Below are 18960 nucleotides of genomic sequence, written 5' to 3' on the forward strand. Positions count from 1 at the left end.
TCTATAGTACATGCTCTTAGACTACTTGGTTAATGATTTGTCTAATAATGCGCAATTTGGGAGTTGGGAAACAGTCAGATTCCAGCGCATTAACACAAGGGCGAAAAGCCAATATAATACGCAGCCATGATTGTTTACGGAATCTAATACGTGTCAGACTACAAAAGGCCGTGGCATCCATTACAACTGCTTAGATCAATCAAAATATTTAGAATAGAAGTTATAAAAAAGAAAGTCCCAACAATGCAATAGAAATGTCATTCGGGAACATAATTAACAATAGAAATGTCATAAAGGACAGTAAAATATAGGTAGCTGCTGTTATTAGACCATTCGTGTAATAGAAACACAAACAATGCAATGGATACACCCATGCCATTTGATAGAATGCAAACTGAAATTGACTAAAGCAGATATTGCGTTAGTTCAAAGTGTACAAATAGATCACGCAGACCAACTTTTTTCCCTAGTGTCGTCAAGGTAGATGACAAACTGAATAATATCTTTTGGGTAGATTTTGATACTCTCTTCTATGCCTTCCAAAGAAGAGTGGTCTCAGCAATCATGGAAGTAACGATGTACGGGTCCATGTTAGAAGCCGGCCTTCTGTCCTCAAAGTACCCTTTCCCTTCCTTCTCCGTGTCTCGGCCAACACGAATTGACGCACCACGGTTGGCAACACCCTACGGGAGACAAAACGACCAACACAAATTATTTAATTACCATTACCATATATATTCAGTAAAACAAAACAGACGCACGCGTCAAAAGTTGGCCTAACTCGGTTTTTTAAGTCCTTCGACTCCTAAGACCATCCCCAAGCAAGGTCAATTGCTTGATCATGACCTTGCTTGGTCATGGTTAATGGGGTAATTAAGGTACTTAATTGGTGACCAAAGATGTTAATTTGTGACCAAAGGTCAATTTGTGACCAAACTTGTTCACTTTGGTCACAAATTGACCACTTATGTGACCTCCTATGTGTCCAAATTTGATTGGTGGAACAATAAAAAAAAAGTATATAATATGATAGTGGGTATGATTGGGAATGTTGTGAAGTGGAAAATGATTGGGTTGATGTCCTAGGTCGCGACCTTCTGCTTGGGAGGGTGAAAATAGGTCAAGGTTAATAAGGTGGAATTAAGAGTAAAATCAGGTCGTGACCTAATTAGCGTGACCACGGCTTGGGGATGGTCTAACACACCCAGCACATTCGACGCTTCTACAAGGAATATAATTAAAAAAAAAGGGAATATAATGCACATGACTAAAACTCTATGTCAGGATAAAAGATGCTGTTGGTTTTTTTTCCATCTTTTTTTGTGTGACAAAATATGCTTCGAAAAGGTGATGGTGTTTAAGTGGTACTCTCAAAAACACACGTGGCAGAATACAATTGGCCCATAGAGTTGTAAAACTGAGGTGCTCCGTACTAAATTGCTAACAATGACAGCTTGCAAGTTGCATAATAAATATACTCAGTGTACGGCAGCAATAATGAGGTATCAAGTTGTCGTCGTGACGTGAGAGTAGAATACTTAAAAGGAAACATCTGAAAACCCACCGTTACATAGGAAAATCCGGAGGTAGATACTCTCACCCCGTCCCAATATAATACTCACTCTCATCCACTCCAAAGGTAACATGGACCCAATTTTCCTCTCACAAAAAATAGGTCCATGTTATCTTTTGAGTGGATAAAAGGGAGTAATTTACAAATTGTTTTATCGACGATTATTAAGATAGGAGAAAGTGATGAGGTTACAATTATTAAAAAAAATCAAAAGCAACATGAAATGGAGAGGAAATGTAAAGATGGGTTGTTTTATTTACTAGAAAAAAAAGGAGTAAATTATAACTAAAACACCCAAAAAAAACGAAAATATAAACTATTAACCGGAATAGAGGGTAGGGAATACATAAAAAGTAGTTCGTGCGGTCCTTATTCATTTAAAGTTTGCAAGTAGGCAAAACAAAACTCCACATGACGACATAAATTGAGTAGGCAATAAAGGAACGCAAGAGGGGAGAAGTCTTGCCTTCAAATTGCCCATAATTTAAGTTTTCAGCCCTTGTCAGCTAAAACTTGACAAAATACCAAGTTTAATCTAATGAAATTGTTTTGTGGAGGAGTTTTCCGGGTTTGCTATAATGGAAAATACAATATGTTTATATATACTACCTTCATCCCGGTATCTCTTTACCTTAATACACTATCATAGGTAAACGATAAAGTTATCTTCCAAATCCACAGGATAGTAACACCCAACACCGACTGAAAAAAAAAAAAAGGAAAGAAAGTGACCGGTACTTACCCATAGGAAAGTGTCAATGTTAGCAGTTTCGTGTCTTCCAGTGAGACGGCGCTCATTTCCTTCACCATAAGCAGCAATATGTTCTTTGTGCCTCAATCCGAGCTTTTCAATCGCCTTCTTAATCACTTCATAGCCTCCCTCTTCCCTCATGGTTTTAGTGCTACAATTATCAAAATGTTCTTTCAGCTACAATTAAGCCTCATGAAAAAAGCGTATAAAATTATTACCAAGTATCAAATAACAACCAGCTAATGTTCAAATTGGTTAGATTTTGGTTAGATTAAATGGCTTAGAAGTGTTTGTTATAGAAAACTAGGTTGATGCAATGACAAGAAGTGTGAACCTGTAGTTAGTGTGAGCGCCAGCGCCATTCCAGTCACCTGGAATTGGTTTGGGATCAAAGGTTACGACGACTCCAGCGATCTCAGTTATCCTCTGAGAAACAATTACATACATACAATTTTAGTACAAGCCTAAGAAAGTTAATGCTCATTGGGTAAAGTTTTGAAATAAGGCTGTGATTTTAGTACCTCCAATATGTAACGAGCCACCCACAACTCGTCTCCAGCAGAAATTCCGACAGATGGACCAACTTGAAATTCCCACTGAAAAAAAAACGAAGTAAAAAAAAATTATAAGCGCCAAAACAAGCACAGTAAAAGCAATACAAAATTCTGCAGATTAAATCTTCAATCTACCTGTCCAGGCATCACTTCCCCATTTATTCCACTTATGTTAATTCCGGCATAGAGACACGCCTTGTAGTGTGCATCAACAATATCTCTTCCAAAAGCTTTGTCAGCACCAATGCCACAATAGTAAGGGCCCTGTGTTCATGAGTATTGATGAGGAAAAAACTTCTACGATTTCACTAACCCTTTTAAGTCCTTACTTCCTAATATATCTTAGAGACATTTTAGTTGCACCAACTAAGATCCGTTCTTTCAACGATATCCGTCAAAGTGAACACCGATTGACGGCCACATTTATGAAGCAGTGGCTCAGATTATCCCAAAATGACTGATCAAAACATATACGAATACGAGTATCTAATACCATAGACCAGTCTAGCGCCAACATATGTTAAGAATCAAAAGCTAAAGAATAAAGCGATCTAATAACCTGAGGACCGGGAAAGGCTCCAACAGGCCAACCATAGGGCCACTTGGTCTCCTTCTGCAGCAAGGTGTATTCTTGCTCAATACCATACCTGTTTATTCAGCAGCATTGTTTTAAAACAAAAACATGCAAAGTGGTATACATTTAATCTTAAGCATTACAGGATTTACAAGTTTACCATGGAATCTCAGCGGTAACATCAGGATGACTGAAAATTTTCTCAGCGGCATGTCTCTTATTTGTAGGGATAGGCTCTCCTTGTGGAGTATAGGCATCGCACATAACCTGCACAATTTTGAGCCCAAAAGTGATAAGAAATATGATTATTCAGAGAATTAATCAGAATCTCTGCTCCAGCAAATCAAGCAACACTTACAAGTATGTTGTTGCCCTTCCTGAATGGATCTTTGAAGATAGCTTGAGGGCTGTTCAAAGTCAGAAATAAATTTGGAGACAAATTAATATTCATGCTCAAACGTGTATCGCTTTGAATCTTCAAGTGGCAACGACAAAAAATTCATCATCTTATACATTATTTAATTGGTTTACCATGGGAAAGTTAACACAAGAAAACACAAAGTTCTCTTTCAAATCTCCTTGTCTTTACTTCATGTGATAAGCTTATAAGTAAAAACCTCTTTGAAGTTTGAATCATCGAGTGGCAAAGACAAATTTCATCATCTAATTCATTATTTAATTTAATTGGTTTACGGATTTACTGGAGGAAAATTGTCACAAGAAAACACAAAGTTCTCTTTCAAATCTCCTTGTCTTTACTATATTGTCTGAGAAAGTCTTGTATATGAGACCTAAATCTATCATTGATGAGAGCAAATGAAAAATACAGACCACATGTGAAGTTGTTTCAGGTAGGTCTCACTCATAGTAGGAAACAAACAATCCTTCCAAATTACGGAAACCATAATCGATTCATTTTTGGACGATTTTGACAATATATCTTATCCAGTATTAACTCGACCGAAAATAACACACAAAAAATCAAGAGAAGAATGAGATTTACAGCTCCATATAGCACAAGTTAAAAAGCAAGTTTGGTTTCAGTTCCATTAATTAGATCCAAAATAATTGTAACAAATTGATCACATACAGTGAAAAAGATAGAAATAAGATTATAAGAAAATAAAACATACTATAGAATCACTTCACTGTCTTCACCAGGAGCTTGACCAGTGCTGGAACCATCATAATTCCACTTTGGTAGCTGTTTCGGGTCAGTGATCGGGCCATTTAGCGTCTAAACAAAGAACCAACCATCAACACATTAGATCTTTTATAGTATTTTATTTACATTAATATAAAGATTATCGCAAATTCTCATGTGCCACCGGCAGGAGATGGTGATCACTTTTTGATAAATAGTGAACTAAAAAGTGGCTTATTTAACAACAAAAAAAACACGGAAAAGACTGTCTGGTGGCGGTGTTATTAATTTGTGAATTTCCAAGAGGAAAATGATTTGTATTGGTAGATCCAAAATCAATTGATTAAATTTCTTACCCTGGCTTTGCTTCTCATGTCCATACCAGATCCACCAATCCTGTTATAGATACATCAATATTGATCATATATATCAACAAAGATTCAACAGAAACACATACAGACTTACTAAACTTGGACTATATTTATATAAGAATCTTCTCAAGGTAAATAAATAACCGGGACGGAGGGAGTAGTTCAAACAGAAACACTATACAAACTTGTGATTAGTACTTCCCTTTAACCCTTTGATTAGAATACCTCTCCCACATAATATAAAAGGTAAACAAATGATGAGAACGGGGAAGTACCAAGTAATATAGACATCATCACTAGTTAGCAAATTTACCGAGTTTAAGTTAGCTAACTTAGCCGGTAAAGTCATTTCATTTCTCGGTATTTCAAAACTCTGTCATCATCTCGTATAGAACCGGATGACAGAGATCTAACCGAGGAAGAAACAAAAAGGAAAAAAGGAAGAAAAAAAGTTGATGCAAGTAACAAAGTCAACGATATAGCAGTTAAGTAAAGAAAAAAAAACAGAGTTAATAGGGGGTTTTGCGATATACCATATATACTCAGCAATGATCTTCTCGGTAGAATCGGAGAGGTCAAGGTTAATAAGATCTGTGAGAAGAGCCATGATCCTTTTTTCTTTAGCTTGAGGAGGCAATCAACAGATTTTTTTGAAGGGTGTTGAGAACTCTAAGTTAGAAGGGAGACGTGACCGAAATAAGGTGAAACTCACCTGCTTTTATAGGGGGGATAGTAGAGAGATGGCAAAACACAGATTCTTTTATTTTTATTTTTATTTTGAATAAAAGATTCTCTAATTATAGGAGTATTCGGAAATGGATTTTGTGATAAAACTCTAATTACCTCCCACCCAAGAGTAAGGATCCTCAATAAAACTTTTTGTGTCCCCATCATCAGATCACCCACTCACCTTTTCGACATCACATCACATTTGCAAAAATAAAATATTGCAATAATTATATTAATTTGTTGATGTGTTAGAAGATGATTGGATTGGTACATGCATTGGGACACCAAATGGGACAGAGGATCCCCACTCCCCACCCAAGTTATTTTTCGTTTTGTGATACTTTTTCTCTTTTATTTTAAGATATGCTCGAGTTTGTATTTCGTTAAAAAAGAAAAAAAAAATTAACTAAATAACTAGAAGAATTAGGTTGATCGAACCTTACATTTAAAAAATAATATTGAAAAAAAAATAGTACAATCGAATGGGCAAATGCATTATGATAAGCATAATGTTGCTTAGATTTCTTTTACACCACCATTTAAAAAGCATGTGTTATACAATAATGAAAATTGAAAAGTTAAGGCATAATAAAACTGTTACCCAAAATTATCGTTATCGTATTTTTAAGTAAATAGATATTTTATTAGCAAATTTCGTTGTATTATTACAAAGACATAAATAATATTCAAGAAACAAATAAACATATTTTTATACTCCCTCCACCCTGTCATTTATTGTCTATTCATTTGTAAAAAGAACAAGAAAATCAAAGAAAGGAGTGTAAAATAATGGTAAGACTTATGGCTCGTTTGGTTGCCCATTGGAATACAATTCCACCGGAATATCGAATCACGTGAATTAGCTAAATCCGTTTGGTTGCTGATGTAGGAGTTCAATTACACTTTACACATGAGTTTGCAATTACCTAGGTGGCTAGGTAATCCAACTCCTCCATTATGGAAGACTTTGAAACTCCTTGAAAAATAGAATTCCTACATCATGATAAAAAATGAGCAACCAAACAAGTTCTAAATTTCTAATTCATTGGATTTTACAACTCGCATGATTTAGAAGGGACAACCAAATGAGACTTTAGTAGTTCTTTCACATATCCGTTTGCTCTCTTCACATGTCCAATTGCCCTCCTCACATGTATATAAGTACATTTGTCCACTTATGTACAATTTATCAGAAATAAAAAATAATTGAGTAATAAACGGAAATAAGTAACAATTAACTACTTGTAAAATGAATGGGACCTATAAAAAAATAAGTTTTGCCGTAATATCACTCATAAATCACAACAATAAGTCTTCCTTGTGACGGATATATCCGTTACTGGTCTATAACAGATTAAATATCTCCTACTTATGTGGATAAGACAAATCTGAGGAATTATAAAGTATTTGTCTTTAGCTATCGATAATATTTGACCCGTCACCATATACACAAGTACAAGTCACTACTTGCAAGTTGCTACCTACTACAACCAATAAATGTGTTGGGAAAAGTCAAGGTCTACATATTAACAATTTTTTTATAACGTACATATAAGTATATAACAACATTATTATAAGGAAAAGAAAATAAAGACAAGATGTACATGGCGTTATGACGTTAAATGATGTAAGTCCACTCACTCACAATTGAAATATTGAACCAGCAACCCTCTCAGTTATATCACGACATTTTGCCTGGTTTTAGGCGGTAAGGTTTAGCTTATTTAAGTTCAGCTTAACTTAATTTTTTATTCTGTTCAGTTTAGTTTTACTGCTTGTTTGGTTATCCTCTTAATTCATGGGAATTCTAAATTCCTATGAATTGTGTTTTTGGTAACTTGTTTGGTTACCCCTCAAATTGAAAAATGGGGGAATTTACAATTCCAAGGGAGTTTTCAACTCCTACATGATGTAGGAGTTTGATTACCAACCCCTCCCTAGGTAATTGGAAACTTCCCCATCTTATTTCTTTCAAAATTACTCATTTACCCCTACAAATTAAGTGTTAGTAATATTGCGGAAGGGTATATTGGTAATTAGAAATTAAAATCACGTGAATTGACACGGTTCAACCAAACACTACACGGGAGATTAATTCATGGGAAAAAAAACTCCTCCAAGGCAACCAAACATGTTTATATCATTTCATGGGAATTGAATATTGGAGTTGGATTCTAGTGAATTGCAAATTAACACGGGAGTTCTATTCCCGTATGAACCAAACGAGGCCTTAGTCAGTTTTATTTAACTCATATTTTTAGAAAATTAATTCTTACTTCACCTTTATTCATTTTAGCTCAGTTTCATTCAATTTAGTTCAATTCAGCTCAACTCCATTTAATTTAGTTCAGCTCGTTTCAGCCGAAAAGAACAGAGCCTTAGGCCATGTTCTTTTGGACTTCTATTTGCTGAACTGAATTTATAGGAGCTGAACTTAACTTAACTTAACTTATAGGAACTGAACCGAACTTATAGGAGCTGAACTAAACTTATTGTGGACATGGGCCACGGGGGCGCTTGGGAACAAGCGTTTGCATTTGTGGAGTCGCCACCAATTTTGTGGAAAATTGGAACCGTTCGAATACCTCGTGTCATGCCAAGACACAAAATAATGACATAGACACTAAGAACTCGTTACCCTTAGCATTCTATGTCTAAAATGACTCTCGTGGATGCCAATGAACACGGATGTTCACAGAGATCTGGCGTAAGGGGTGAGGGTACGTATTAGGAAGTCCTTTTACTGAATTCCTAATCCCGCCTGCCTCGATAGCGGCCTCTACTAATGGCTACGGAAATCGTTTGTGCTTGATATGTTGTCAATTATATGCATGTAATGCAACATCCATCGTTTTGATCCTAGCATGTGAATTAGACTAAGTCGGTGAACAATTAATTAGCACTTATTAATGTCGAATTAAAGTTTAGAATTAATTACATGTGAAAAACAAGTAAATATACATGATAATAATAACGAGTAAATAAATAACGATAATTAAAATTACAATAAATTACAATGAATTAGATTGATTTACGTCAAAAATATACTTAAGACGGACAATTTGAGAAAACGAAGGAGAATAAAATAAAGTTAGAAAATAAACAGATTAAGGGTGATATTACAGCTAATAGTCGATTAATTACGTAATTCAGGGATTAGGTCAAAGCAAGAACGGAAGTTCAGGGACAGAAATAACCCCGGAACAGGCGCAACATTGCTGCGTCCCTTGGAAGAGGCGCAATGGTCACTGCGTCATTCTGAGGTGAGTTACATTTAATGAAATCGAAGTCGAATGCGAATTGTTTACGTTTGTTGGTAGGTTTAATGGTTGATTATTGATATTTGACTCGGATGAAAGTGATTTAGCGTATTATTAACATGTGAAACCGTCATCAAAGCGATAAAACGAATTAAAACGGGTTAAAACGAATCAAAAACGAATTAAAACGAATTATGTTAAACTAGGTTAAATTATGAAGACAGAAACGATGCGAAGGACATGACAAACAGATGAAAACATGTACAAAAGTCGAATTCCAGAGATTCGATATGAACGAATTGAGTCTCTAAAAAAATCGGGTTTGATTTAATGGCGAAAACCCGCAAATATTGATTATAAGGGATTTAAGCCAGAAATAAAACACAATAATTATTAAGAATATGTTAAAATATTATTATGTATGGAGAAAAGGGAAGAAAACAAGAAAAGGAAACAAAAGGGACGAACTAACAGAGAACCGAGGAAGAAGAAGAAGAAAAGCAGGAACTGTGGTAGCCTCTGGAAGAGGCGCTGCGTTTCTTCTCGACGTCTGCCCACTGTTAATCCGTAAAAACAGTTTAATGAAAGGGTTTTAGAAATCGGTTTAAGCATGCTTTTGACGTAAATCTTACATTAATTAGTACAATAAATAAAATACAATAAAAAGACAGGATTTACACCCTCAGACTTACATGTTTGACAAAACGAGATTAACTAAGTTAACGTATAGTGATTGCTCGACTCGAATGTATGTAGAAAGTGCCCTCGTAAGAGGATTTAGATTAAATTGATTGATGTGTAGTGGTCAAATTGGTCGGTCATACAACGTGACTGGTACTCAGAATGATCTGAGCTTACGTGGTCGATTGATCAAGCACGTAGGCATCGAAAACTTAAAGCACGGTCTTAGAATGCAAAGGAAGAAGAGTGTTGGAGCTAGTGTCCTCCACAGTTAGTGTGATAACGTATATAAATCTCTTATAGGTTCACATGGTATACTTAGTATTTTATCAGTTGATTAACGTTTACTAATAACGGTTGACTTGCTAGAAGTTTGACGTTATTATCATACTGATGGCGGTGATAACTGGTCCCTAAAAGTCACACCTAAAGGATGTGTTTGAGAGATGTGATTATATGAAAATATAATCACATTGATGCCTTATATGACTAAAAGGTTAGTCAATGTGATGATGAGTCGATTATTTAATACAATTAAATAATATCAGCTGAGACGAATTAATTGCTAATTCGTAAATTGAATATAAACTGTTATATTTAATTAATGTATATAATGTTAGCTTAAACGAATTAAGATGTTAATTCGTAATTAAACATAAACGGTTATATTAGCAAATTATAAATATGCAATATTTATAGTTAATGTATATATTATACGAAATTGTCATAATAAATCTTGACAGACCGGTATTAATAAATCGACTACAAACTGTTGTGTATGGACTTAATAATACGTGACGACATAAATGACAATTGATAATTATACGCATTTTATACAATATGATAACTACCAAAAATAAGAAGATTTTTTTCCTTGTTTTTTCGGTTGGTTACACGGTCAAAGAGAAAAAAAAGGAGAAATAAAATCTTCCCCTTTTTACTCCTTTTACACGGTTAAAAAGGAGTAAGGGGAGGATCATTTGGACTTGATTTTTCTCTACACTCCCATCACAAAAAAAACCCTAAAATTAATTAGCAATTAGGGTTCTCATTCTAGCAAGAAAGGGGCATTTTCTCGGAGCATCTTGGGTGCAACGATTAGGAGAATATCGATCTCGATATTTGTTCTTAGGCCAAATTGCTAGGACCAAAGGTTAATTCTAATCTCTATTCTTTTATTTATGCAATTTCGTTTATGACTCGTATTCATATTTCATAATTTCGTTATAATCCGAAATTTTTCTTGATGAAATATACTGATATTTCCCACAAGTGGTATCAGAGCATAGGCCACGAAATTATTTTATATGATTTTCATAAATGGATTAAAACAAAAAAATTTTGAAAGAAAAAAAAAAGTTTCGGCCGTTTAAAAAAAAAAAAATTTGCCGAGAGTTTTTTTTTTGTTTTTGATGCTTTGTTTCCATTTTGATTTATTGATATTGTTGTTTTAATATGTTAAGATGATAATATGATAAATTTGTAGATGTTTTGATTTAATAAGAATTAAATTGAAATGTAAATGTAAATTGTTTTGTTTGATGATGTTCATTTGTTTTTGCTATATAGTTTTGGCATACAAGTTAATTTAATAATGTTCAAATCAATTGTGATGAATCATATATTCGGATAATCGATTTAATCATAATTTAGATATTCATTTTAAGAGGTTAAATTGAATCATCTAGTTTGGATCCATGTTTAAATTAAAAGTTGATGATTATGCCAATCTTGTTATAGTAGCAACATTAAACAAATTTGTTCACATTAAAAGGGTTATTTTCGAGAAAAAGAAAAAAAAACTGTTTTTTTCGACTTTTTAGGGCAGAATGCCGAGAAGAGAAAAAAATTTTTTTTGTTACTTTTAGGGCAAAATGCAGAGAGGATGCCGAGAGCATTGAAAAAAAAAAACTGCTTTTTTTTTTTAAGAAATGCCGAGAGAAAAAAATAATTCGTTTTTTTATGTTTGTTTTGGCCAATAATTATTATACATTAGATCTATAATGTATGGTTGTTTTGTTGTGAAAAAGTTCACAAATTAAAGATACCCAATTATTTTAAAGTGGTTTAAAATAATGTTAGATTAATTCATATTACAAGTTAATGTGTGTTAAGATTGGAATTATTGTGAGTAATTGAGGAATTGTCACATAATTTTGATCATTTTAAAATAGGTGGTTTGGATAAATTACTCTACATAATTAAGGAATTATGTCTTGAATGGTTAATTTATAGTTGATGCATTTTATTTAGTTGTATGAATTGTTGAATGGTTTATTTGCGTATTTTTGCAATCGGTTGTAATTTTGTATTACCTAGTGTGGCCTTAGTTGATTATGTTTTCGTAATGATGGAAACATAGTCTTGATGTAGTTTTGAGATCTCGAATCTCCTTTGGTATTCTTTAGTATTATGTTTTTGAAATTAGAATGTAAATAGGTTTATTTTGTAATTTATTAATTGTAATTTTGAGAAGACTAAAGATGGAGATTGGATTGCTCACTCCCGCTACATGGACCAAGATGGAACATCAAGACAAGCTTCTCGGGTCTTAGGAAGGATTCCAAAGTTGTATTTATGTTCATTTTGGTAGATAGGCCACACTAGGACTTTATTTTTGTTTTACGTTTTTCATTCTCGTTTCTTTTCTTCGCATGATAATTAGTGCATCATATTCCGCCTAAACCAAATCACCTACTAATATGCATGAAAATTGACTCATATAGATTGAATGTTAGTTATCATAGACATAAAGATGTCACACTATTTTAAGCCATCATCTTAGTTTATTCATTCTCGCATGCTAGATATTAGTTCACTTAAAATGAATTAAAATAAAGTTGATGGGATCTTCCTCTAAAACTAAAATTGAGACTAGTCTTTATAGGCCAAACAACTATAAATCCCTTCTTCGTCGATAGGCATATAAGACCTTACTCTCCATATGACCCCTTCTACGTTGGGTAAGTAGTTTGTGTTGACTTATTTTACCTCAACATTATAATCCGAAGAGTTTCTCGAGATTATGATGGACTATAGATAGAATTTACAGAAATTTATCAACCAAGAATTCTAAAAGTAGAATTAGCCAAGAGGTTGGCTTATCAATTTACAGATAATTGAGTCTTGGGATCATTTATATAATTCTTGAGGGAGGTCAATTGTATAAATGCTTGAGTCTTCGCATTATAACAGTTTTTGCATTAGACTTAAATCATAACGATGAGTATGCTTATTATATTTTTCTTCTTCTTTTCGCAGTGTAGAATTCGTTTTATATTAATAATACTGCTTACAACAAATGGCTGGAAATAATGATATCCCTATGCCAAGTGCCACACTTGCACGCGAGTCCTGACTCAAAACTTTCATGAACCACATGAATCAGTCCACACGACTAAAGAATGACGGGTCCAACTTTGCGGACTGGGAGGCATCACTACGGAATGCTGCCATTGCTGACGGTAAGCTCAAGTACTTAACTGAGCCAATACCACCAAACCCAGGCCCTAATGCAAGAGCTAACGAGTCACTTGCTTATAGTGACTTCGTCATGGAAGCGGGTGCGATAAAGAACGTACTCATTTTTGCAATGGAAACCAATTTGCAAAGACGCTTCATAGCCCAAGGTGCAAACAAGATTTTCACCACGCTCACTAATGAGTTCTCAAAAGCACCGAGAATCGTTACTTATGAGCATACTTGTCGCTTCTTTGATGCGAAACTCCAGAAGGGCCAACCGGTTAGCCCACACATTCTTAACATGATTGAGAATGTCGAGAAACTGGAGGCACTTGATTGCAAAATCAGTGAGAGCATAGTCATTGACCGTATGCTTCATTCACTTCATGATGGTTTTGCCCTATTCAGGGCAAATTACTACATGAATGACATGAAGAAAAGTACTCATGAGCTACACTCACTTCTCGTACAGACCGAGAAGGATATGATATTGAGTGGGAGCATGGAGCAAGATGTTCTCATGATTTCCAACAAGAATAAGGGTAAGGGCAAAGCTCACGGCGACCTAACTGTAGGAAAGCCAAAGTTTAAGAAGTCAGGAAACGGTAAGAGTGGGCCTGGTGAGACTAGTGGCTCACAAGGCAAGGCAAAGAGCAAGGACAGTAACGTTGAGTGCCACCATTGTCACAAGACTGGGCATTGGAGGAGGAACTGTCCCGTGTACCGTGAGGACATAAAAGCAGGCCACGTCACTCCTGTTGGTATGTCATCTTATATTCATATGATTGAGATTAACCATGCAAGTTTCGGAACTTGGGTACTTGATACTGGTTGTGGTTCTCATCTGTGTAATCATTTGCAGGGCCTAAAAAACATCACACCCCTCGCAAAGGGTGATGTGGACCTGCGAGTCGGGAATGGAGCAAGAGTTGCTGCAGTCTGAATGGGAACATACATAATCCAACTCCCGAGTGGTTTTGAGTTATATTTATATAACTGTTACTATGTACCCAGTTTATCTAAGAATATTATTTCTGTTTCCGTACTTGATAGAGACGGTTTTTCATTTTCAATAAAGGACAATAGCTGTATTTTCTCTTTTAATGAAATGGTTTATGGCAAAGCAGTTTCCATGAATGGAATTTATATCTTAGATCAAACCACAGATATATTACATGTGAATAATAAGAAATTAAAGGTTGGTGACAAAGATCAAACTTATCTATGGCATTGTCGAATGGGACACATAAATGAAAAATGTGTAAAGAAACTCATTGAGAGTGGGACTATCTCCACATTTGATTTCTCATCATTTGGCACGTGTGAATCATATCTTATCGGCAAAATGACTCGAATTTCCTTCAAAGGTGTTGGAATGCGCGCTAATGACCTATTAAGACTCATACATACTGATGTATGTGGACCTATGTCAATCACCGCAAGAGACGGCTATAGATATTTTATCACTTTCACGGATGATTTGAGTAGATACGGATATGTCTACTTAATGAAGCATAAAAGTGAGTCTTTTGAAAAATTCAAAGAATACCAGAATAAGGTTGAGAACCAACTGGGAAGAAAGGTTAAAGCACTCCGTTCAGATCGTGGTGGCGAATATCTTTCAAATGAGTTTGATCAACACCTTAAAGACTGTGGAATTGTTTTGCAGTTAACTCCACCTGGAACACCTCAATTAAATGGTGTGTCCGAACGGAGAAATCGAACACTACTTGATATTGTTCGATCCATGATGAGTCACACGGTAGTACCTGATTCATTATGGGGTTTTGCTCTTTTGTCAGCTGCTCTTATACTTAACCTTAGTCCGTCTAAAGCTGTCGACAAGACTCCGTATGAAATATGGAAGGGAACGGTCCCTAACTTGTCCTTTATTCGGGTTTGGGGCTGCGAGTCTTATGTCAAGTGGAGACACGAGGATAAGCTCGACCCGCGATCCGTTAAGACATACTTTATTGGTTATCCAAAAGGAATGTTTGGTCATTACTTCTACTCGCCTACCGAACATCGAGTTTTTGTTGCGGCTAGTGCGAAGTTCTTAGAGAAAGAATTTTTTGAGAACAACTCAAGTAATAGAACCTTCGAGCTGTCGGAGATTCAAGAACCAACAACCGAGGAACAGATGGAGGAAGATGTTCCTTCAACTAATGATACGGTTAACATTCCTCAGGAACCTAGGAGGTCGGGTAGAGTCTCTAATCCTCGGACGAGATACATTGGTATGGTCGAGGAAAATGACGTTTTGCTCCTAGAGAGTAATGAACCCGCTACCTATAAAGGTGCCATGACCTGTTCCGACTCTAAGCTATGGCTTGAAGCCATGCAATCCGAGCTGGACTCCATGTATGAGAATGACGTATGGGATCTTGTTGATTTACCTAACAAGGTACGGCCTCTTCAGTGCAAATGGCTTTACAAAATAAAGCATTCTATAGACGGGCAACCAGATACCTATAAGGCACGACTAGTGGCAAAAGGTTTCACTCAAGTGAACGGATTGCATTATGATGAAATTTTTGCACCCGTAGTTATGCTGCGTTCCATTCGGATAATCTTAGCGATTGCCGCTTTTCATGACTATGAAATTTGGCAGATGGATGTGAAAATCGCCTTCTTAAACGGTTATTTGGAGGAGGAGTTGTACATGGTACAACCCGAAGGTTTCATAGATCCTGAAAATCCTAAGAAAGTGTGCAAGCTTAGACGTTCCATTTATGGACTTAAGCAAGCTTCTCGGAGTTGGAATCATCGTTTCGACCAGGTGATAAAAGAGTATGGTTTCACTCGATCGGTCGAGGAACCATGCTTATATGTCAAGTCGAGTAGGAGCAAGATTGTTTTCTTGATATTGTATGTCGATGACATACTCTTGATTGGGAATGACATTCCTCTCTTATCTTCGGTAAAAGGATGGTTGAAGAACCATTTCCAGATGAAAGATCTGGGTGAGGCACAACGCATATTGGGAATCCGTATCTATCGAGATAGATCACGACGGATGTTATCACTGAGTCAGGAGTCTTATTTAGATAAGATTCTTGAAAGGTTCAGCATGACTAACTCCAAGAAATGGAACCTTCCAATGACTTCTGGGATGCATTTCAGCAAGTCTCAGTCACCCACGACACCGGAAGGGGTTGAACGCATGAGTCGTGTTCCTTATGCATCAGCCATAGGATCTATCATGTATGCCATTATATGCACACGTCCAGACGTGGCATATGCATTGAGTATGACGAGTCGGTACCAAAACAATCCAGGTGAAACACACTGGATTGCTGTTAAAAACATCCTTAAGTACCTACAGAGAACTAAGGATTGGGCATTGACTTATGGAGAAGATACTAAGCTATGTGCAATCGGTTACGCAGATGCTAGCTTCCAAACGGATCGAGATGATTTGAAATCTCAGTCTGGATTCGTTTGTACTCTTAATGGTGCTGCGGACAGCTAGAAAAGTTCCAAACAGGAAGTTGTAGCAGATTCTACTACTGAATCCGAGTACTATGCCGCTTCAGAAGCAGCAAAGGAAGCTATATGGATGCGTCAATTCTTACAAGGAATAACCATAGTTCCTAGTTCGAATGACCCAATCACCATCTATTGTGACAATAGAGGTGCCATATTCCAGGCCAAGGAGCCTAAGTCTAGCAACAAGTCTAGACATGTACATCAGAAGGCTCACCTGATCCGTGATTACGTGGAGCAAGAGGAGATAGTGATTGACAAGATTGCTTCGGATGATAACATCGCGGATCCTCTCACTAAACCATTGAAATATGATAAGAATGAAGGGCACGTTATTTCCATGGGAATTAAACGTGTTCCTGAGTTATAGTAGTTGATTATGGATTCGATACATTTTCCTTTTCATATGCTATTTATAACTTCATCGTATTATTTTCATATTTTGTTTTTCATGTGGATTGTACGACAACATTGAGCGCCACAAAGTGAACTGAATTACATTATATTTTGTTTTGGTCCATAATCGCCTACATGAGCTGATAACTCTGGCTATTATATTGTGAAGTTGATTGATGGTGGGTTCAACGAGCCATAAGTCAAACGGTTGGCTGATCGATCACAAATGCGAGTTATAACGATACCTCGTAGGACATTGTGACAACGTAATGGAGTCCTAAATGTTTAAAAACATTCAGTGCCAGGTCATGGATTGGACGTCCATTGTGTTCCTAGAGTCGATTCTTTTGACCATCGACTGTCTCTTGAGATTAAGGCAGTTTTTGGGTGACTTTGGTTTCTTTCTCATGGTTGACCGTAACAGGAGGCTAAGCAGATTTTTACTGGGTCATTTCATACTGTGCTTGTATCTGCAGGATTCGAGTTGAAGAAAATATCCAACCTTTATCAGGTTTAAGCATTTCTAAGGGCCACTCGAGGAGTTGTAACTGAAATGCATGGCCATGCTCGAATGATGATTCGTTTATCAGTTAAGTTACTCTCTAGTCGGGAAAACCACTCTTCATATTGATCACTTGTAAAATACGACCTTTGTGAATACGGATTTTGCAAATTGTTTTACATTGAGTGGGAGAAATTAAGGATATGAGAATCGGTTATCGCACATACACTTGTGAAGACAAGTGGGAGATTGTTGGAGCTAGTGTCCTCCACAGTTAGTGTGATAACGTATATAAATCTCTTATAGGTTCACATGGTATACTTAGTATTTTATCAGTTGATTAACGTTTACTAATAACGGTTGGCTTGCTAGAAGTTTGACGTTATTATCATACTGATGGCGGTGATCAACTGGTCCCTAAAAGTCACACCTAAAGGATGTGTTTGAGAGATGTGATTATATGAAAATATAATCACATTGATGCCTTATATGACTAAAAGGTTAGTCCATGTATTTGACTAAAAGGTTAGTCAATGTGATGATGAGTCGATTATTTAATACAATTAAATAATATCAGTTGAGACGAATTAATTGCTAATTCGTAAATTGAATATAAACTGTTATATTTAATTAATGTATATAATGTTAGCTTAAACGAATTAAGATGTTAATTCGTAATTAAACATAAACGGTTATATTAGCAAATTATAAATATGCGATATTTATAGTTAATGTATATATTATACGAATTTGTCATAATAAATGTTGACAGACCGGTATTAATAAATCGACTACAAACTGTTGTGTATGGACTTATTAATACGTGACGACATAAATGACAATTGATAATTATACGCATTTTATACAATATGATAACTACCAAAAATAAGAAGATTTTTCTCCTTGTTTTTTCGGTTGGTTACACGGTCAAAGAGAAAAAAAAAAGGAGAAATAAAATCTTCCCCTTTTTACTCCTTTTACACGGTTAAAAAGGAGTAAGGGGAGGATCATTTGGACTTGATTTTTCTCTACACTCCCATCACAAAAAAAAACCCTAAAATTAATTAGCAATTAGGGTTCTCATTCTAGCAAGAACAGGGCATTTTCTCGGAGCATCTTGGGTGCAACGATTAGGAGAATATCGATCTCGATATTTGTTCTTAGGCCAAATTGCTAGGACCAAAGGTTAATTCTAATCTCTATTCTTTTGTTTATGCAATTTCGTTTATGACTCGTAATTTCATATTTCATAATTTCGTTATAATCCGAAATTTTTCTTGATGAAATATACTGATATTTCCCACAAAGAGAAGGGCGGACACTCGCGTGAAAAATATGTGGAACGAAGGTCCCTATTTATACTAAAAAATATGAAGAGTTATGGAATGACTCAAACTTTGGAAACAAATCACGGAAAAATCTGAAAATACGCAGAAAAGGGCTGGGGAAGAGGCGCAACAGCTGTTGCGATCCTTCG

At 35.7% G+C, this 18960-nt stretch overlaps 1 protein-coding gene across 1 annotated transcript; it reads right to left on the bottom strand.

Moving 5' to 3' along the window:
- Positions 1 to 220: 220 nt before the first annotated feature.
- LOC141611859 (glutamine synthetase cytosolic isozyme) lies at positions 221 to 5739 on the bottom strand. The gene is made up of 11 exons (XM_074430508.1): positions 5501 to 5739; positions 4953 to 4992; positions 4586 to 4689; positions 3811 to 3859; positions 3613 to 3719; positions 3438 to 3525; positions 3014 to 3142; positions 2846 to 2920; positions 2659 to 2750; positions 2316 to 2475; positions 221 to 683 (listed from the first exon to the last, which is right to left on the bottom strand). Exons 1-11 carry the CDS (start codon positions 5572 to 5574, stop codon positions 531 to 533), a joined length of 1071 nt encoding a protein of 356 aa, XP_074286609.1. The 5' UTR covers positions 5575 to 5739; the 3' UTR covers positions 221 to 530.
- Positions 5740 to 18960: the final 13221 nt, after the last annotated feature.

The sequence above is a fragment of the Silene latifolia genome, chromosome 11 (assembly GCF_048544455.1).
Source record: "Silene latifolia isolate original U9 population chromosome 11, ASM4854445v1, whole genome shotgun sequence".
Taxonomy (NCBI): Eukaryota; Viridiplantae; Streptophyta; class Magnoliopsida; order Caryophyllales; family Caryophyllaceae; genus Silene; species Silene latifolia.